Here is a 22,135-nt window from a genome sequence, read left to right on the forward strand (position 1 = left end):
CGCATAGCCGAGCCCCAGGCTTGTGCCCCTGCTTGCCGCTTCGGGCCTGTGGGAGTATAGCCTGAAAAGCACAGGCCCTTTTGGTCAGCGCTTCCATTTTGCTGCAGAATGACGCGCGAACGGCGAAGAGCGATGCGAAGCCGCGCTGAGGAGCGACCCCCGGCGTCCTGCCCGCGCGCGCTCCCGCGCCGCGCCGCCTGCTCTAGGCCGCTTTCTGGGCTCCACGCACACGCCTTTTTCCATAGAAATAGTTTCCAAAACAAAAATTCCTTCACGCGGTAAATGCTTACGCAGATGACTTAATACAATCCTTTAAGTTATATGCCACGGACATCTTTCCCATTATCAGTTCCTCCTAAAAAGATGTCAAAATAGTCTATATGTGTAACCTGATTTAACCAATTTCCTGTTGAAATGAACTCCTTTGCGTGGATGATTTTTATGAAATCAACCCCTTGAAGTAGTTCTGCTGGGTTGAAGAGCATACCCGTGTAAATTTTTGGTAAATGATAAATAAATTGATCTCTAAACGACTGCGATTTACACGCCAGTCAAGACTGCGAGCATGCTCATTTCCCGTTATTTTCCCCAGCTATAGATATTGGCAATCTTGTTTTTCATCTCTGTTCATTTGTGTGAAAAGTTCAATTTGTATATTAAAAAGTTGTTACAGGCTGCACATATATTTTTTTGGCCATGACATCTTTATATTATTTACCCTTTTTTTCAATTAAACTTTATCTTTTTCCTACTGATAAAAGGAGCTCTTCACATATGTTAATAATTGACCTATTATATATCACGTCTGTCCTCCCATATATATTGGTTATTTTTCTTTTCTTTGGCATTTCTCTTTAGTTGCTTTTAATACCTTGTTTTGGTCTGTAGCATTCTTCAGTTTTTTCTTCCCATGTGTCTAGGCATGGATTTAGTTTTATTTATCCTGTGATTCCTGAATCAGAAAATTCATGTCTTTCACCAAATCTCTAATATTCTTTCCCAACAATATGGCTTACAAATATTGCCTCTCCTTACTCTATTTTCTTCCTCTGACATTTTTGTTAGACACATCGATTTCAGTGCATATAAGATATCCTCAACTGTAAGATGCACCAATATTTTATGTAGCACAAGAAAAAACAATGTGTTCAAACTATTATACAACATTTTCTCACTTAGAATTTTTATTTTGTAATTACTGAAAGAGATTTTCAATTTTTAAAGCTTTTTTCTTTTTATGTTTTTCTGAAAGATTTAATTCTCCCTCACCACCCCTTGTTGTCTGCTCTCTGTGTCCATTTGCCGTGTATTCTTCTGTGTCTGCTTGACTTCTCTTTAGGTTGCACCAGGAACCAGTCCTGGAACTTCTGGAGTGGGAGAGAGGTGCTCAATCTCTTGCACCAGCTCAGCTCCCTGATCTGCGGTGTTTCTTACTGTCTTTCCCATGTCTTTCTGTTGGGTCACCTTGCTGCACCAGCTCTCTGCTCTGGCCAGCTTGCCGCATAAGCCAGCACTCCTGCGTGGGCATCGACCCATGGTCCTCCCATATGGTAGCCGGGAGCCAAATTGCTTGAGCCACATCCACTTTCCCTTTACATTTGAAAGGAAAATATAACAAAAATAAATTGGTTAAGGCACTCCTAAAATTTTCCACATTCGGTTTCCCCCCACAGTTGCTGAAAGTGTTTTTCCATACAATGTCATACTTTGTTGCAAAGGTGTTTACCCGGCATTTCTCAAGAGTGCTACACCATTGACTCTGGAATTTGTCCCATGATTCTGCTTCACTAATAGCAAATGCATGCTTCTGTTTCAGTGCTTTCTGCATTTTGTTTTAGGGCCAAATCTTTGTGTAATCATTTTGAAGACATTTTAAATGGCAATTAAACTTGACCCATGTGGAACCCACAGTGCACATGATCAGTTGAAATACAGTCAGATGAATGGCTATGACCAGCAGAGACGTCCTCTCTTTAAGGAAGTAGCATTTAACCCCAGTAGGTAACCATTTGGAGAGGGAAAGGAGAGCGTTCCAGGCTGAGAGAATAGCAGGTTTAAACAGAACATCATGTTAGAAGGTGTTCAGACAGGAAGGAGATTATTACGGTATTCAAAGTTCCACATTTCCCAGAAACACTGAGTAATGGGGAGAATGCCACAAGATTAGGTTGCAAAGAGAGGGGAGGTGAGGTCACACAGGTCTTTGTAGGCCTTCACTGTGAGCAAGGGAACATTACCAAATGCAGGTGCTTGACCCGATCAATTTGCATTTTAAGAGGATCACCTTAAGATCTAGTGAGGTGCTATTCCAGTCAATGGGAGAATGAATTAAGTAAATAATGATTAAGCGCATGGTTAAATTTTTAGAAAAGAATAAAGCTATAGACTTTTTTTTAAGATTTATTTATTTTTTATTTATTTCTCTTCCCTTCCTCCCCTCCTCCCCCCCCCCCCCCATTGTCTGCTCTCTTTGTCCATTTGCTGTGTGTTCTTCTTTGTCTGCTTGTGTTCTTGTCAGCGGCACAGGGAATCTGTGTCTCTTTCTGTTGTGTCATCTTGCTGCATCAGCTCTCTGAGTGTGTGGCACCACTCCTGGGCAGGCTGAGCTTTTTTTCACAAGGGGCACATTCCTTGAGTGTGGGGCTCCCCTACGCAACGGACATCTCTGCATGGCACGGGACTCCTTGAGTGCATCAGCACTGTGCGTGAGCCAGCTCACCACATGGATCAGAAGGCCCTGGGTTTGAACCCTGGACCTCCCATGTGGTAGGTGGATGCTCTATCCATTGAGCCAAATCTGCTTCCCAAAGCTATAGACTTCTAATAACAAAATAAATTCCAGACAAAGAGTTAACATTTCAAATAAGTGGAAAATAAAATTTTGATAAATATTTAAGATCTTGTTGTGGACTTCTAAACATAAAGGCAAAGAAAAAAAAACAGGTAAGAGATGACCTCATAAATTTTGAAGCTTTGGTTTGCCTAAAGGCACTGTATTGGTTAGTGTTCTTTGGATTTGCGTTGACAGAGAACCCAACTTAAACTGATTTAAGAGGCAAGAGAAGTTTGTTCATTGAAACAAAAAGATGGAGGTATCTGGCTTCCAGAGTTCCACACCCAGTCTTAGTAAATATACAAAGAAAAAGAAGTTAGCCACATCAATAAACAAAGAAGTGTAAATTAAGAGGAGACAGAATTTTTTTTTTTTAAAGATTTATTTATTTATTTAATTTCCCCCCCTCCCCTGGTTGTCTGTTCTCGGTGTCTATTTGCTGCGTCTCATTTCTTTGCCCGCTTCTGTTGTCGTCAGCGGCACAGGAAGTGTGGGCGGCGCCATTCCTGGGCAGGCTGCACTTTCTTTTTCACGCTGGGCGGCTTTCCTCACGGGCGCACTCCTTGCGCGTGGGGCTCCCCCACGCGGGGGACACCCTTGCGTGGCAAGGCACTCCTTGCGCACATCAGCGCTGCGCATGGCCAGCTCCACACGGGTCAAGGAGGCCCGGGATTTGAACCGCGGACCTCCCATATGGTAGACGGACGCCCTAACCACTGGGCCAAAGTCCGTTTCCCTAGATTTATTTTTTATTTACTCCCCTCCCCCCTTGTTGTTTTCATGTCTTCACTTTAGGAGGCACCAGGAACCAAACCTGGGACCTCCCATGTGGGAAAGTAGTGCTCAATTGCTCGAGCCACCTCAGCTCCCCACTTTGTTGTGTCTCTTATTGTCTTTCCTCTTTGTATCTCCTTATTGTGTCATCTTGTTTCGTCAGCTCACCACACCTGCCCCTTGTGCTGGCTCACTGTCTTGCTTGGCTTCTCCAGGAGGTACCAAGAATGGAACTGAGAACTCCCATGCAGTAGGCAGAGTTCAATCACTTGAGCCACATCCGTTTCCCAGGAGATAGAATTTTAACCTATCAAATTAATAAAAATTGTATTAACTCAGTGTTAGGAAAGATTCAGTGAAATGGCACTTTCATATATTGCAAGTAGGAGTATAAAATTGTATACTTTTCTAGTGGGAATTTGGCAATGTATATCAAAGCCTTAGAATTGTATTTACTCTTTGAAGCAGAAATTCAATTTCTAGGACTTTTCCCTAAGGAAATGATTAGCATTGCTTACTAAGATCAGGCAGGTTTAAGAAGTGGATGTGTCTCAAGCAGTTGGGCTCCCATCTATCATATGGGAGGTCCAGTGTTTGATTCTTGGGGCCTCCTGGTGAAGGCAAGCTGGCCCACATGGTGAGCTGGCCCAAGAAGAGAACTAGTGCAGCAAGATGATAAAGAGACAGAGAAGAGAGACAAGAGATGCAGCAGACCAGGAAGCTGACATGGCATAAGACACTGAGCATCTCTCTCCCACTCTAGAAGGTCCCAGGATCAGTTCCTGGTGCTGCCTAAAGAGAAGACAAGCAGGGAAGCAGATGTAACTCAAGTGATAAGGACTCTGCCTACCATATGGGAGGAGCTGTGTTCAATCCCTTGGGCCTCCTGGTGAAAAAAAAGAAGAGAAAGTGTATCTGCGCAGCGAGCCAGGTGCTGTGTGGTGAGCCGTGTCTGCACGGTAAGCCAAGTGCCCATGTGGGTGCCTGCACGGTGATCGAAGTGTCCACTAGGTCAGCCGAGGGCCCACACAAGTGAGTCATGCAGCAAGATGATGATGATGCAATAAAAGAGAGATGAAGGGGAGAATCAAGGTGAAATGCAACAGACACCAGGAATTGAGGTGGCACAATTGACAGGGGACCTCTCTCCCCATCAGAGGTCTTCAGGATTGAATCCCGGTGAATCCTAGAGGAGAAAGATGAGAAAAGAAGACCAAAAGAGAAATAGACACAGAAATCACACAGAGAATGGACACAGCAAAAATAGCAGGGCAGGGGAGGGGGATAAAAAAAATGTTTTAAATAAAGAGAAGACAAGCAGACTCAGAAGAAGGCACAGCAAATGGATACAGAGCAGACAACGGGGGGGGGGGGGAGAAATTTAAAAAAAAAGATGTTTCTTACAGAATTACTAACAATTCCATTGAAATCCATTGTTACTGTAACATCTAACAACATGGTCTTTGTTAGTAATTATGGTAAATCCATAAGATTGAAAACTCTATAGCCTTTAAAATATTCTGGAGGAGTATTTGAGGATAAAGAGAGAAGTCGGGTTATGAAACAGTATAAGCAACAGTGTCCAATTTTCTAAATTGCTACATCTGGATGAATGGGCAGAGAAACTAGAGCAGAAAGATAAGCGTGTTCATGTTTACAGTGATTATCCTTGGCTGATCTGAATTATTTTCATTATGCCTTTCTGCATTATCTGAACTTTCTTCAGTAAGCATGCATGTATTGTTGATCATAAAATGTTAATGTATGTTGGGAGAGAAAAAAGCTGTAAACGCTTGCATAGTTTCCAGCAAATTTCTTCACAGGGTGGTAATAAGCTACAGAATGATTCTCATGCTGATTGCTTATTAGAATCACCTAGAGAGCTTTTTAGAAAGGGAAAAAAAGTCTATTTCCCCTAGTCCCCATTTCCAGTTCTTATCTGGTAGGTCTGGGCTTAGGATTGAAAAGTACTGTTTAAACAATATGTGGCCAATGCAGGGTTATTTGTGCTTGGAGCCACCTGCTTCTCCCGGTAGGCTGTTGTCCTTCCCATCACTGATGGCTCCCTCAGCTGTTTGCTTGTTGTTTCTGCTTGTTGTCTGCTCATTGTTTGTCTTCTTTAGGAGGCACTGGGAACTGAACGCAGGACCACCCATGTTGGGAGGCAGGCACTCAACTGCTGGAGCCATGACTGCTCCCCTAGACTACTGTTTTGATAAAGTAAGATCCAGTTTGTTGAAGAGGAGCCTGACACATAGTTTAGGCGGAATGTCTACTGATGGAGCTCTAACTCTGTGGGAGTGCAGGATTTACATTTTTAAAGCTCTAATGTATTTGGCAATTCTGCAAAACCTCTTCCATTTTGCACTTCATGTGATTAAACTGAATAAAGACTTTTATCCCTCTGAGAGCACCTGTCAAACTAGGAACTATAAAAACAATATGGGGAAGCAGATGCGGTTCAGGAGATCACTGGTTTGGATCCCAGTGCCTCCTAAAGAAGATAGTGAGCTGGTGTGACCGGCAGGTGCAGCAAGCTGACACGAGATGTAAGAAGAAAGAGCACAGTGAGAAACACAACAAAGCAGGGAGCGGAGGTGGCTCAAGTCATTAGGCACCTCCCCCCCACATCAGAGGTCCGGGGTTCCGCTCCTGGTGCCTCCTAAAGAAACAGGGAAGGAGAACAGATTCGGCAAGTGTAAAACAACAAGGGATGGGGAGAAATAAATAAACATAAATCTTAAAAAAAAAAAAGGCAATATGAAGGGCATAAAAGCTTGTTTTAGCTTATTGACAATCCTTCAGTAAGAGAGGGGAAGCCGCTCATTCGGGTACATGAATTTTCCAGTCACTCAGAACTCATTTAGCGTTCAATTGTTAAGAATAGGGACGGTATTTTTGCTCATTATAAAATGATAATTGTAGCAGTAATTGCCAACTTACACTGAGCTCCAGGACAGCCTGCACATTCCTGGGAAATAGGAATCCCACACTATTTACCTCTACTAGTCAACATAACCAACTAAGGAGCTCAGGGAAAATAGGCTGCTTTACACCAGATATGCCCCAGCCACGGAAGGAATGACTCCGGAATGACAAAGGACAAAAGAGAAAATTGGGCGTAGAGGAGGAGGTACAAAGCAATGTGAAGAAACCAAATTCCTTTTTCTTTCACAGTGAGAACTGGTGTACACACTGTTACTCATTAATATATAGAAATACAAGCATATTATTTAGCATTATGTTGGTAATCTCCATCACAGAACTCAGATTTTAAAGCTCTTCCCTTTTTTTTTTTTTTTTTTTTTTTAAAGATTTATTTATTTATTTAATTTCCCCCCCTCCCCTGGTTGTCTGTTCTTGGTGTCTATTTGCTGCGTCTTGTTTCTTTGTCCGCTTCCGTTGTTGTCAGCGGCGCAGGAAGTGTGGACGGCGCCATTCCTGGGCAGGCTGCACTTTCTTTTCACGCTGGGCGGCTTTCCTCACGGGCGCACTCCTTGCGCGTGGGGCTCCCCCACGCGGGGGACACCCTTGCGTGGCACAGCACTCCTTGCGCGCATCAGCACTGCGCCTGGCCAGCTCCACACGGGTCAAGGAGGCCCGGGGTTTGAACCGCGGACCTCCCATATGGTAGACGGACGCCCTAACCACTGGGCCAAAGTCCGTTTCCAAAGCTCTTCCCTTTAGAGAGCAGAACTCAGCAGGGCTGGTGGTGGGGGAGATTTCTACTCTTAACTTCTACAATTAAGGAATAGGCCCAGAAGCTGGCCGAAAGATCTGTTAGTGTGACTTCTGCACATTTCCGAGCACCTGATTCTTTTTCTCCATGGCATTGCTTGACCTACAGCTCAGATCTCCAGGAGGGCTGAGCACGATGGTTGAGATGTTTGTTCATGCTAAATGGCAGGAGGTTCGCTACCAGTAATCACGCCGCTCATTCTAGAACTCTGGCCCAGGTGCTCTGGTTTTCCAGCCTCCTTTATACCTAGCTGGGTTTGAAAGGCAGCAGCTGAGCTTCAGTGCTGACGGGGCACTCACTCAGGTGTACACCTTTCAGAAAAGTTGGCCCCAACAGTAAGGGCGGGACAGTAGCTCCCCCACCAGTCATGGAGGATAGCCTTGCTGATCCTTCTGTGTTGATGTCCTTCCAGGTCCTTTAGATAATAAACCTTAACATACCCAAGAGATTTCTGGTCTATAGATCAAGAGTTGACGACTGACATTGGCCAAAAAGGAGGTCACACAATCCTCAATTGGTTACAAGAGTTTTAAAATCACTACCGGTTTATTTCCTTTTATAAATAAATAACAAAAGACAAGACAAAATACTACAAAATAAAGTCGTCTTTACATAAATAATGGCCTGAAGGGAGTGGTGGCTGTTTGTTTTTTTTTTTTAAATACATGTGCAAAGTAGTTAACTAGAAAACAAAACACACCCTAAGTGCAGTGCTCCTCCAAACCTACTGTCACTTAAAGCACTGATACAGCAACGTGGGACTAGACTGTTTTAGGACTCAGAAAAAAATATAATGCCCCTTCTCCAAATTCTCACTACTCCCCCAAGAACACACAGCTCAGTCCCAAATTACAAATGGGAAACGGCAACACTATGTATGCAAGTTTCTCTCTCTGTGGATTATGATATACTTAAGGGCAAGGATCCCATTTTGTACTTGTTTGACTTTAGATTCCTTACAGCAGCTAAAAGGAGGTTCTGAAAGCAGTCCTGGAGCAAGACAGGTGTAACAGTGAGTCCAGGGAAGAGTGTTCTATAGTTCTTGCGAGGTTCTTTCTAGGAGGGGATTTGGCCACATCATTTTCCTGTAGGAAGAACTTTAAATGCATTCAACAAGAAACGACGGACATGTCAGACACACAGGGATCCAGCATTAACAAAACTGACGTCACTTATGCGCGAGATGGCAAACAGTCTAGATAACCAGAAACCCCGCGCGGCAAGGGGCTCCTCTGGAGAGGACCACGGTCCCCACCCTAGCGTGTGTAAATCAAGCAGCACCAGGTAAAGACGGGCTCAGCTCTGCGTTAGGCCTAGCAGCGCTCCTCGGGCTCCGGCGCCTCCCGGCACGCACAGCCGTGGTCCCGGGCGGCGCGCCTGCCCTCCCGCGGGGCCCGCCAGCGCGCGCAGGACCCCCGGCCAAGGCCACGCCGGTCACGCGGATGGAGCTCGGGCCGCGCTTCCCACCTCGCGCCCTGCTCGGGCCAGCGCGCCCATTGGCCAGCCTCTCCCGGCCACACACGCCTTTCCCCGCCCCCTCGCGCTTCTGGCCAATGCGCGCCTCGAGCCGCCACTCGGCCCCGCCCCCGTCCCCCCGCCCCGTCTTCCCGGCACTTTGGCGCCGTGGGCGGAGCGCCCAGGCCGGGGTGGCGGCGGTGCGCGTGCGCGCTCGTGCGGGCGGGGCGGAGCTCCGGGCGGGGCGGGGCCTCGGGCGCGTGCGCGCTGGCGCGGCCGCCCTCCCGCGGGCGGGGCGCGGGCGGGGCGCGGGCCGGCGCGCGGGGCGGGGCTGCGGGGCTGCGGCGGCCGGGGCGGCTGGCTGCGGGCCTGCGGCTGTGTCGCCGGGGCTCCAGCATGACGGAGCTGAGGCAGAGGCCCGCGCGCGAGGCGGGCGCGGCGCCCGAGGACAAGGTGGGCGTCGGCGGCCCCGGGCGGGCGCTTCGGGGCTCAGCGCGGGACGCACCTCCGAGGCCCTGGCGGGGGGAAGCCCCTCAGGCCCCGGGCGCCTCACAGAGCTGCGTTTTATTGTTTGGGGAGGGGGCATCGGACGAGGCCGCAGGGTGTGCGTCCCGGGAGACCCGAGTCCCTCCTCGAAGCCAACCCGCCTGCTCTGAGCGTCCCTTGGCTCGCGCGGTGACCCCGCTCGGTAGTCGGCAGGTGTGGGGGTCCCCGCGAATGACTGGCCTGGTCTCCTGCCCCAAGCGCGTGCCTCGGTGGGCGGGAGGGGGAGGATGGTGATAAGGATGAGGAGGGGGAGGAGGGGAGGTAGGGAGAGGGGGAGGATGATGATGAGGATGATGAGGAGGGGGGAGGGGGAGGATGATGAAGAGGAGGAGGGAGGGGATGGGGGATAATGAGGATGATGGAGGGGAAGGGGAGGAGGAGATGAGGAGGAGTGGGAGGAGATGGGGAGGGGAGGATGATGGAGGGGGGAGGAGGGAGGGGATGGGAAGGGGGAGGATGATGGAGAGGGAGAGGGCGATGGAGAGGATAATGAGGGGGCGAGGGGGAGGAGGAAGGGGTGGGGAGGGGGGGTAATGAGGATGATGGAGGGGGAGGGAAGGGGTGGGGAGGGGGGGATGATGAAGAGGAGGAGGAGATGAGCAGGCATGGGAGGAGATGGGGAGGGGAAGATGATGGAGGGGGAGGGGGCGAGGGAGAAGATGATGGGGGGATGGGGGATTATGAGGATGATGAGGAGGGGCAAGGAGGAGGAGGGAGAGATGGGGAGTGGGCGAGAGGGAGGATGATGAGAAGGGTGGGGGTGGAGAGGGGAGGGGGAGGATGATGAGGGGCAGGGTGGGGAGGGGGAGGGGGAGGATGATGGAGAAGGAGGGGTGAGGGAGGAGGATGAGCAGGGTGGGGGAGGGGAGGAGGGTGGGGAGGAGGCCATCTTGGCAGGGTGACGGGGCAGGGCAGGGGTTGTTCTGGAGAGGGTGGAAGGGTGGGTGGGGGGCTTCCAGTTAGCAGTGGCCTGGAGCCCTGGTAGGGATGTGAAGAATGGACTGGAGGGAGCCTGGACCAGAATGAGGGAGCCTGGGGACCTCAACGTGTGCCCATGTTTTCTTTGGCTCCCATGTTGCTTTCAAAACTGGAAGATTTCTTCTAACACTCAGAATTTCCTTCTACGTCGGGTAATTCCAAGTTCTACGGTCACATTCCCACCTGTTAACGATTGGCTGGACTGGAGGAAACAGCCGCTCCTACCCATGCCTGCTGCTGCACGTCCAGCCCACATGTAGTCTGTAATTTTTGATTACTGGAGGAAAAGGGCCTTAGACATCAGGAAGGAAGAAAGCACAAGACTTGGTGACAGGATGTCAACAGCAGTTACGGGGAGTGTTGACAAGAGGAAGGAAGAGTTTGTGGGCACGGTCGGGGGCTTGTTTTGGGGAAAGATAATGAGGTTTTACACCCCTTGGTTGTCGGTGTTGACGGCGGGTCATCCCAGGAGAAATGCCCGCATTGGTTTTTAGAATGTGCTGTGGGGAGAGTTTAGGGCTGGGGGTGCAGATTTAGGAAGAGACAAGTGCTTTGAATCGCAGGTCTTCAGGTTGATCATCCTGGGTCAACCGACAGGACTTTACTTACCCAGCTAACGGGTGAGAGTTGCGATGCCTGTTGAAGCATCTGGATGACAGCTTGTAACTGATGTTCATGAAACTTTGTGGGCCAGAGGATTGAGAAGTGGGAGAAGAAAGAGATGGTAGCTGTTAGCTATAATTTGAAAGCTATTTGTAATAATTATATCTACTTATGGTGAAAAAACCATAGGCTCTGAGGTGAAACAAAGTTTCTACATGCCCCCCCCCATCTTAGATCCATCTACCGGGGATAAAGTGCATGTGATTCTTTTCCTCTCCCATGTTTTATAGATGGGGGGACCTGAGGAGCTGTCCAGCTAAAGGTGCCTTGATTGTTACCAGGGTGCTTTTACTGTGGGAAGAAGGCCTGTGGTTGTGAGGTCTGCTGTGATGTTCTCAGAAGCACAGCCTCTCCATTCTCTTAAAAGCCTGGGATCGCGTTAGCCTAGAGCAGGGCAGTCAGCCACCCCCCCCACCCCCAATCAGTCAGCATTTCTAAATATCTTGTATGGGATTTTTAATAATGACACATTTTAACAACTGTGAAAATGCACTATTTGCTTTTGATGTGTGTATGTATATATGTATATTTTTAATCCCGATTTATTCTGTCTCACAGTTTGGAAAAAGCTGCTTCCAATGTTCTGGCTTTGCTGATATCCTTATGGCAGAACCCAAAGAAATGCAAAGTAATAAAACCAATATCTCTTTAGGGAAACGCATTGTGGAATGGGACTTCCCTTCCTTACATCAGAGCAGAATTCAAAGAACAAAATTTCAAGTCTCTTCTTTAAAATAATCAGAACAAATTCAAAAGAATCCATAAATTGTTACAGTTGCTTAACTGCTGTGGCAAAAATGTCTTGAAAATAAGCAATCATTAGTTTCAAAATAATCTGGGGAATGTGTTTATTATATAGCAGAGGTATTTTATTGAATTTAGCATCCTAGAATGGAATTTTCAAAGTCAGTTGCTAATAAAAGAAATGTTCTCCTCTGGGAATAGTGCTTATGATTTTAAAATTCCAAAATGCTGTGTAGTTGCCAAACTAAGAAACTTGGAGTTGAAGCGTTGGAAATTTTCTGTAGGAGCTTAGGAAAGAAAAGAATGAAGCACGGCCTGATGATGGGCATCTTAAAACCTGTGCTTGGGTTGGCGGTTTTGGAGACTTTGGTGGAGGTTCTGGAAAGACTTGGGTGCTGCAGTGTTATTTAAATTAGACCTCGTTTCGTGCTTCTTTTCTCGATAGATGAAACTGGTATGGAGGAAAAAGTGACATTATGTAGAAAGGAGAGTTGACATTTTAACCACAGAAAGTAGTTAACGGGGGCTTAAGAGTCAAGTCGATCTGTCTCGAGCCTGGGTTCTGCCACTCATCAGCTGTGTCTCTTTGAACAAATCACTTGTTTAAGCCTTAGCATCCTTAAAATGGAGGTGTGATAAAATAGCATCTGTTTCATCGTGGATTTGTGTGAACTATTGAGAATGCGTGTTATGTGCTTAAGGCAGGGACTGGCGCATTGTACTAACTCAAATATTAGCTGCTATTGTTACATTTTATAGGAAAAAACTTTAATATTCCACCTTCCAAGAGTAGAAGGTGATTGAATCTTGAATTTGTGTTTGGAATAGCTGTTCATATCCATCACCTTTTAAGGAAAGCTGTGTAGAAAGGGCATCTCTTCAGTTTACCTTCTTGCTGAATTTTTCAATACTCAGAATCACAATCAAGTTTTAATTGTAGGGGGAGCACTGGGCATTGTGATAGGCAATTATCTTCCCTTTGTAACACCAGCTATACTATATTTTAGGATACTGGTAAACAGTTAAAAATGGTTTTCTAATGGGCTTTGAGAATGAACCACTAAAATAATATTTTATTTTAAAAGCTATAGCTACCTTAGATGTAGGAGAAAGTGCTTTTTTTTTTAGCTTGAGAAATAACTTGGAATTGAAAAAGTAGTAAACCTTATTTATGGTTCCAAGGCGTAAGTGGGGAGAGGAGGTGAAGGACTGATTTGTCATATAACCCAGTATTTTAAGTTCCTTATTTATGTTGACCAAATCAAGTAATTTTATTTTCAAAACTCAATTGTTTCCTAATTTATGACTAAAGTTTTTAAAAAGCTAGTTTTGCTTACAATGTTTTGTTTGCACAAATTTATATGTTATTGCATTAGGAGAATTTAATATGTTTTTCAGATGTTAATGGGATCTCATTGGCAGTTGGAGCTGGAAGGGCTGTTAGAGATGGTGCTTCGTAGAGGAGGGTCCCGTAGCCCAAGTTTACTTGCTCAGGGGCACGTAGCTGGCTAGGTGCAGACCGGTTAACAGATGAGGGTCTTCTGAGTCCTCAGTTTTGCTCAAATTGTTGCACAATGCTGCCTTCAAGGGTGCAGAATTAATTTACAGACTTTGAAAGCTCCTGTGTTGATTAACTTTGGTAGGATAAACGGCCAAATACCACCTGCTTTTCTTACGTAGCTACAAAATTAGAAAAACAGCAAAATGTCAAATGTAAAAAAGTAAGTTCTTATTTGTAAATGTGGAGCCTCTGAGAAAAAAGACTTTTTTTTTAAGTACAGACAGTTGGAAATGTTCAGTTTTCCTGGTTACTGGGTAACTTGGTGATTTTTGGAAGCATTTGAAGGTCTTCCCCGGGACCAGCCACTTGGGTCGCCTTAAAAGGCCTCCTCGTGCAGTGGGTGCTGGGAGACCAGAAGGCTCCTCACTCGGGGCACGCAGGAGGCTGCCGCTTAGTCGATAGCCAGCCACTCGGTGTTCTGCTTTCCTTCTCTTGGGAACACTTCCTGAGTCCAGTGTGCTCGATACAGGCTCCACAGCTCTGGGAGGGGCGATATGTCCGTGTTCACCAGCAGAATGTCCAGTGTTTTATGATGCCAATTTTGGCACCAAGTCTTTTTTTTTCTGTACATTTTTTTTCATATAATAAACTTTATTTTTAAAGAGGTTTTAGATTACAGAAAAGTTACATTGAAAGTATAAAGGGTTCCCATATATCCCACTCCCATCCCTCCCTCATTTTCCCCTATTAATGGCATCTTACAATAGTGTGATACATTTGTTACAATTGATGAATAAATATTGAAGCATTGCTGTTAACTTTCTGGTTTCCACTTTGTACTGTGCTATTTTATAGATTTTGACAAAATGTATAATGGCCTGCATCTGTCATTGCATTATCTTGCAAAACAATTCCAATGCCCTAAATAACGCCTTATGTTCTACCTGTTCTTCCTTCCCCTTCCCCTCATAACCTCTGGTGACCACTATCTTTATTTTATTTATTTATTTATTTATTTATTTATTTTTAAAGATTAATTTATTTATTTAATTCCCCCCCTCCCCCGGTTGTCTGTTCTCTGTGTCTATTTGCTGCGTCTTGTTTCTTTGTCCGCTTCTGTTGTTGTCAGCGGCACGGGAAATGTGGGCGGCGCCATTCCTGGGCAGGCTGCACTTTCTTTCACGCTGGGCGGCTCTCCTTACGGGGCGCACTCCTTGCGCGTGGGGCTCCCCTACACGGGGACACCCCTGCGTGGCAGGGCACTCCTTGCATGCATCAGCACTGTGCATGGGCCAGCTGCACACGGGTCAAGGAGGCCCGGGGTTTGAACCGTGGACCTCCCATGTGGTAGACGGACTCCCTAACCACTGGGCCAAGTCCGTTTCCCACCACTATCTTTATATCATTGTTACTACAACAATAACAACTCTACTTTGGTTCCTGGTTGCAGTCCTCCCTTAGGTTAGTTCATTCCTCAGTCTTGAGGAATTTGGTATGGTGATGCCCACTTGCTTCAGATTGAGAGGGGTCTTACGTCTTATGGGGCAGGCGGAAGGAGCTATTTTATTTACAGTTGTAGATACTCTCTTTTTTGGGATGGCCATTGTCCATCAACATCATTTTGCTAGCTATCCTGGGAGAGTGATGAATTGGAGAGTAGGTATTGGCTGCAACTCTTGCTGAGATTCAGGGCGGAACTTGAATATGAACAGACTGAAGATTAAGTCTCCAGGACAACTACTTAGTAGATATAGTGCTAATTATAAGTTCAAATAAAGGGGGTGGAAGAGTCCTGTGTTGGGGCGTTATAAAAGAGCCTAACTCTGTTACATTAGGGAAATAGGTTGTCACGTATTCCAAGGTGAGGCCCACCAGTGGGGTGCTGATTTGAAGGGATTGTGTGTCTTGCCTGTAGTGCCTGACGTCTCCAGAGCAGAGCTCTCAGGTGCCCCTCTGATTGAGGCTGTGTTTACTGTGGCAGTGAGATCTCCCTGAGACATGCATAAGTGTAAGCTCTGGAATGACCTCCTGACTGGTTTTGAAATCTCTTACCTGTAAAAACTCTGTTGTATTTAATGTTTCCCCCTTTTGGTCACAGTCTTTTTCCAAATGCATTGCTGGCTGGTGCTTGGTAGTAATCCCTCAGTGCCAGGGAGGCTCATCCCCTGGAGTCATGTCCCATGGGTGGGGGTGAATAGTGAGTTTATTTGCTGAGTTTGACTTAGAGAGAGGCCACATTTGAGTAAAAAGGAGGTTTTCAGGAGGTAACTCTTAGGTAATAGTTATTAGGCTAAGTTTCATTTTTACAAGAATAAAGTTCATAAATAACAAGTGTCAGTATTGAGGGCTTGGCATATTGGTCTGTTTTCTTTTATTAGAAATAGTTTTTTTTCTCCAGTGATTTGAATAAATACAATTTTGAATGCATCTGAGAAACTCTTAAGATGAATCTTGTAGCTGATTTCACAGTGCAAATGATCACTCTTTAAACTGAAAAATGTTGAACCTCAATATATGTGATTTTTGTATTTTTCCATCTTTTCTGTAATCCACATAGGTAGCATATATTAAATTTGTTAAATTCCAGTAGGCTTGGCAGATAGTTTTGCACAGTGTGTGTCTTGAAACTCACCTACATGCAGCTACTCTCAGACTGACCTGCCTCTGGAGGCTTTGGGGAGAGAAAGCGCAGCCATTCGTGCACAGTGCTGCCTAGGGTTTGGGAAGGAGAGAGGGACTGCCTCTGAACTGCTGATTTTGCCTGGGTCTCGTTGACAGCATGGTAATTTGTTCTTGGCATTGGACAGAGCTCTTTGCCTTCCAAGTCTTGTCACATGGTGCGGTCTTGGTTGGGGTAGTATGAGGTCCTGCCCACCTCCCCTTGCCATTCTGTGATGGCAGCTTGGTCCCCGTTAGCCAGCTCTCCGCCAGTCACTGATCTTTGTCCTCATGCTGTTTGTCCCAACAGTAGGCATGGCCTATGACCCACTAGGTCGAATGACCTTTATAAGAGAGTTAAGCTTTATCACATTATTTTGACCAGGCAATTCAAGGTTCAGTATTTGAGAGGAGCAAAGGGTATATACTGTGAAAGCCTCCCTCCCTCCTCCTTAGCTCTCCCTGCCCCCCCAGGTATCCCGCATGCCACCCTCAGGCCTTCCTGCCCCTGACGTCCTTTTGGTCGCTGCCCTTGGTGGCTCTTTGGTGTCAGGGTCCCCGCAGGGCCCTCCCGGGGCTCCCCTGTGAAGGTCTTCAGAGAGCACACAGGGCTGGGACTTACTGGCGGCATGCTGTCCTCCGGGTGTCTGATGCAGAGGCCCCTCGGCGGGTGGCACTGGGAGCCACGTCCCGCAGTCCGTGCCCTGCCAGTCCGGGGGCCCAGCGGTCTGCAGGACATTGCCGGCGTGTGCCAGCGTGTGTCCCTCAGTTGGCACAAGCTGCTTGGCTTCACATCTCATTCTCTCGCCTCTGCACTGCCTTTCCTGCTTGCTGCCCGCTGCTCTTCCTCCAGCCTGAGAGCCGCTAGTCCTTTGCCTCCTGGTCCTCAACCAGTCCAGGTGACAGACCCTAGCCAGGTGCTCCCGGGAGCCACTGCCTCTTGCTCTTGCCTGCCTTACGATTTTACTCCTTCGGGTTGATGCTTGCACTATGGTGAACCTTTCTGATTGGGCTTCCTCCCTTCGGATGGGTGATTTGTGCTGAGCCCCTTCTTATCTGTCTGCCCATGTATCGTCTAGAGCTCTGGTTTATTTCCTCTGAAACCACCCTGCGAACTATAGAAAGATATGTGCTGATCTCTTAAACTTGGCCCTTCATAGCCGGCCCATCCTCCTGCTGGTGCCTCTGGCCGGGGGTCCTGGCTCTTGCTATTTCCAGCCCTGAGATGTGCTTGTTTTCTGTCACCTTTCCCCCATCTCTCCCTATTTCAAAAATCCATTTCAGACATGTATTTATTGTAGAAACCACAGAAATGTGTACAAGTGAGAACGAAGTCCACCTACACTCCTGTTATTCAGAAAAGCAGCTGTTCATTCCAACGGGGACGTAGCTTTCCTGTGCTTCTTGCTACACACGGCAGTGTATGGTAGCAGCCGGCGTCATCTGCTTGCCTTTCTCTGTTGTAAGAAGCATTTTCCCAAGTCACTAAACTTCTTTGTAAACTTTATTTCAGACTTTCTTTTCATTATGAAAGAAACATATGAGTGTGAAAGATATTCATTATAGACGCACAGAAAAGAAAAGAAAAGAAATCACCTTAATTTTGCCACTCAGAGATAAACAGGTTACTGTTTTGTTATGGATCCTTTCTTTTTATACAAGCCTTACATTGCTGCATTACATGTGCTACTGTTACATAACCCAGTTTTTCCCCTGAAGAGTATGTCCTAAATGTTTTTTTTTTTTTTAAAGATTTATTTATTTAATCCCCCCCTCCCCCAGTTGTCTGTTCTCTGTGTCTATTTGCTGCGTCTTGTTTCTTTGTCCGCTTCTGTTGTTGTCAGCGGCAGGGGAAGTGTGGGCGGCTCCATTCCTGGGCAGGCTGCACTTTCTTTGGCGCTGGGCGGCTCTCCTTACGGGGCGCACTCCTTGCGCGTGGGGCTCCCCCACGCGGGGGACACCCCTGCATGGTGCAGCACTCCTTGCGCGCATCAGCACTGCGCATGGGCCAGCTCCACACGGGTCAAGGAGGCCCGGGGTTTGAACCACGGACCTCCCATGTGGTAGACGGACGCCCTAACCACTGGGCCAAGTCCGTCTCCCCTAAATGTTTTTCAGATCTTTAAACGTTCTAATCCAGCATCTTTTTATTATTATTATTATTTTTTTAAGGTGCCGGGGCCTAGGATTGAACCTGGGACTTCTTATGTGGGAATCTGGTGCTCAGCCACTGAGTCACATCGGCTCCCTTGAGTTAGCTTTTTTGTTTGTTTGCTGCTTGTTTGGTTTTTGTTTTGGGAGGCCCCAGGGACCGAGCCCCAGACCTCCCACGTGGGAAGCAGGCGCTCAGCTGCTTGAGCCACGTCCACTCCTGCCCGGCCTCATTTGTAATGGCTGTGTGCTGTTTCACTATATGGCAGTGTCTCATCTCATTGAGCCAGGCATTTACGTTCACTTTTTTTTTTTTTTTTTTTGCTATTGTGAACAATGCTGTGGGAAATAGCCTTGTAAAAAAGCCTTCCTGTGCGTGCATGGTACCCGGAATCATTTCCTGTGTTTAGAACTGCTGATTCAAAAAGGGATGTGCACTGTGAAAGCGAATGTAGCAGCCGCAGCGCCACGGGGTGTCCTTGGGACCCCGCCTCCCCCAGGGCCTTCGCAGCCCTCGTGCTCATGAGCGCCGCCTGGCTGCAGGCACGTGCGGGTCGGCTGCCTGCGCACTGCGGCCTCCCGGCTGGCTGGCCTGTGTTCTCAGCTGGACAGCGGGGTGGGTGGCAGTATCTACTCACAGGGTCCCTCCTGTCCTCAACAAGCTGTACCTTAGAGTGACCAGACGCTTGATTCGAGAAGTTTGTCTTTATAGAAATAAGTATAAAAGGATGATAGGTTCAGAATTTTAGTATTTTCTGACACCCAGTGAATTAATAGAAAAAGGCAATAATGTCCAATGCTGCTGACATCACAGAGCCAACTAGATACTTTGTGCCTCCTGATGGAAGTATGTAACATTCCCTTTGAAGGAGGTGATTCCCAAAAAAAACCCCAGGAGGCTAATCAAGACACTAGTTCTGGGTACTAGAATTTACAGGAAATTCAAGGGGCCAAAGAAGAACACGTTGATAAACAAAAGCATCACAGGACAGATGACCTGGTTGCTTTAGTAAATAAATAGAGACCGCCCGCCACCTCCCACGGGGAGGGAGAGAGGGGGAGGTGGGCTTGATGGCTGGGGAAACCTGTAGGTTAATAGACGAGGCATCTCAGTGATTCCTGGACCTTATCCTAATTCAGTCAAACAGCTGTACAGACAAAAAATGGATGTTTTTTGGTAAATTTGAATACTGTATATCTAACATGAAGGAACTGTTCATTGTTTAAGGCATAATAGTATGGTGATATTTAATGTACCCTGTACATAAAAAGTAAGAACTTCTGTTTATGAAACTGTTAAGTGAAAAGCCATAGGTAGCAAGGAGTTATTTACAAAAAATATATCTGACAAAGGACTCACCCAGAATCTGTAAAGAATTCCTACAAAACAAAAATATAAAGAAATAATAAAGATAACTCAGTATGAGAAGATGCCCGGGTGCCTCAGGAAGACGGGACCATCTTGAGTCTGCTTGTACTTTAGAAGCTCCCTTAGTTATTCTGGTATGCTTGGTAGCCATAGATGGCACCCACATCCACAGCTCCAGGGGTGTAAAGGGGTCTGAGACCTGCTGCCCTCACGAACTGCTGCTCGCCGAGGGGGAGGAGGGTTGGCAGGTCGCTGCCAGCGGGTGTGGGAGGTGGCGGTGCGGGGAGGGCTGCCCCCTGTGCTCGCGCGTCTGGCTGGGGGACTCCTCACAGGGGTCCATCTCGGTGGGCGGCCAGGCGCAGCGAGCAGGTCTGTTTTGGCGCTGCTGTGGAGCTTCGGGGCAGGTGGTTTCGGATGAGAAGCCAGGGAACGAAGCTTTGCTTTCCTGGTTTTCACACTGAACAGTGTCTCTGCAGATGCTGTAAGACGTCAGGCCGCTTTTTAAAAGAAAGCTCCTCATCTCTTCACGAAGAGCATGATGCCAACATGCCTCTCCAAATGCCAGCAGCTTTGGAGACACACATCTCCCTTGAATTTGACCCAGCTCTCAGAACGTGTACCGATTGTGAAATTCTCCCAGCGATGCTTGGGACGGAACTTGAAACTTCCCCACACATTGTTTTGTTAAAAAGGTTGATGGATTTTTGTGATGTAATTGACATTTTTTTTCTGTGTAAACATTGAAAATATCATATCGAGGATCATATGCCATTTGTGCCTTAGAAATCAAAGTGTGCTTTACCAGCAAGTGTGAGCTGGAGAGGCTTTGCAGGGTGTGCTGGCGCCGTCCAGCCCTCCTCTCCTTGGCCTTGAACACATTCACTTGCTCCCCAGGGGAGGGGGATGGAAGTCCGCCCGTCGTCGCCGCGCGGGCGTGGGTGGTGCTGTGGAGGGATGCGGGGAGCCGCTTCAGGTCCCGCAGCTGTGACCCGAGGGGAGCGGTCACCCCCAAGCACAGGTGCGCAAGAGAGACGGGAAAACCGGAATTAGCCTTGCCACCCCGCCAGGGGCAGGTGGGGGGGTCACAGCAGTACCGTGGCCCATCTCTTGAGTGGGAATTGTTTTTTTGAATCAGAGAAGTTGTAGGTTTCCAGAAAAATCATGTGAAAAATAGTGTACCTATATACCACCCAACCCGTTATTAACACTTTGCACTAGTGCGGCACCTTTGTTACAGTTGATGAAGGAATTTTATAATTGCAGTATTAACCGGACTGTAGTCCAAAATACCATCCTATTAACACCTTGCATTAGTATAGTACATTTGTTAGACTTCATGAAGGAACGTTTTTATAATTGTACTGTTAATTATCCATCATTTACATAGGGTTCGCTGTGTTGTACAGTCCTATGTTTTAATTTTTATTCTAGTAATATATGACCTAAATTTCCCCTTTTAATCACATTCACGTATATAATTCAGTGCTTTTAATTACACTCACTGTGTTGTGCTGCCATCATCACCATCCATTTCTAAACCTTTACAGTCAACCCAAACAGAAATTCTTTACAAGATAAGCATTAACTCCCTCCATTCCCTTCCCCCAACCCAGCCCCTAGTAAGCTATATTTCTAGATTCTAATCCTGTGAGTTTGTTTGTTCTAATTATTTATCAGTGAGATTGTACAATATTTGGCTTTTTGTGTTTGGCTTATTTCACTCAACATAATGTTGTCAAGCTTTATCCATGTTCTAGCATGCATCAGACTTCATTTTTTTTTTTTTAAGATTTTTTTTTTTTCTCCTACTGCCTCTTTGTTTTTGTTCGCTGTCTGTTCATTGTGAGCTTGTCTTCCTTTTAGAAGCACTGGGACCTGAGCCCAGGGCCTCCCATGTGGGAGGGAGCCACCTCCGCTCCCTGCTTTGTTGTGTCTCTCATTATGTTTTCCTCCTGTGTCTATTGTGTCATCTAGTTGGTCAGCTCGCCATGCCAGCTCATTGCGTCAGCTCTCTGTCTTGCTCGTCTTCTTTAAGAGGCACCGGGAACTGAACCCAGGACCTCCCGTGTGGTAGGCGAGAGTTCATTTGCTTGAGCCACATTGCTTCCTGCTTCATTCCTTTTTAATGCTGAATAGTATTCCATTGTATGTGTATACCACATTAAAAATTTTTTATTTTATTTTATTTTATTTTTTCTCTTTATTTTTAAAAAATGTTATATTAAAAAAATATGAGGTCCCCATATACCCCCCAACCCCCTGTGTACCACAGTTTGTTTATCCATTCATGAATTGATGGACACTTGGGTTGATTCAGTCCTTTGCCAGTTGTGAATAATGCCGCTGTGAACATCGGTGTCAAATATGTTTGAGTCCCTGCTTTGAATTCTTTTGGGTATATTCTGAGTAAAGGGATTGCCAGGTCTTATGGTAATTCTCTATTTACCAAACTCTCTTCTCAATGGCTTCACCATTTTAAATTCCCACCAGCAGTGAGTGAGTGTTCCTATTTCTCCATATCCTCTCTAACGCTTGTGATTGTCTACATTTTATTTATTTATTTGTGTATATTTTAATAGCCATTCCAGTGGGTATGAAATGGTATCTCATTGTGGTTTTGATTTATATTTCCCTTATGGCTAATGATGTTGAGCATCTTTTTATGTACTTTTTAGCCATTTGTATATCTTCTTCTTCAATGTCTGTCGAAGTCCTTTGCCTATT

General features: G+C 46.5%; 1 protein-coding gene across 1 annotated transcript in view; it reads left to right on the forward strand.

The window, feature by feature from the left end:
• Positions 1-9,099: 9,099 nt before the first annotated feature.
• CDS2 (CDP-diacylglycerol synthase 2) overlaps positions 9,100-22,135 on the forward strand; it is a 72,021-nt gene continuing 58,985 nt past the window's right edge. Inside the window, exon 1 of the mRNA XM_058287516.2 lies at positions 9,100-9,254. Within this exon, the coding sequence (XP_058143499.1) occupies positions 9,198-9,254 (57 nt within the window). The 5' untranslated portion in view covers positions 9,100-9,197. The remainder of the gene's footprint in view (positions 9,255-22,135) is intronic.

Source organism: Dasypus novemcinctus, chromosome 24 (genome assembly GCF_030445035.2).
Source record: "Dasypus novemcinctus isolate mDasNov1 chromosome 24, mDasNov1.1.hap2, whole genome shotgun sequence".
Lineage (NCBI taxonomy): Eukaryota > Metazoa > Chordata > Mammalia > Cingulata > Dasypodidae > Dasypus > Dasypus novemcinctus.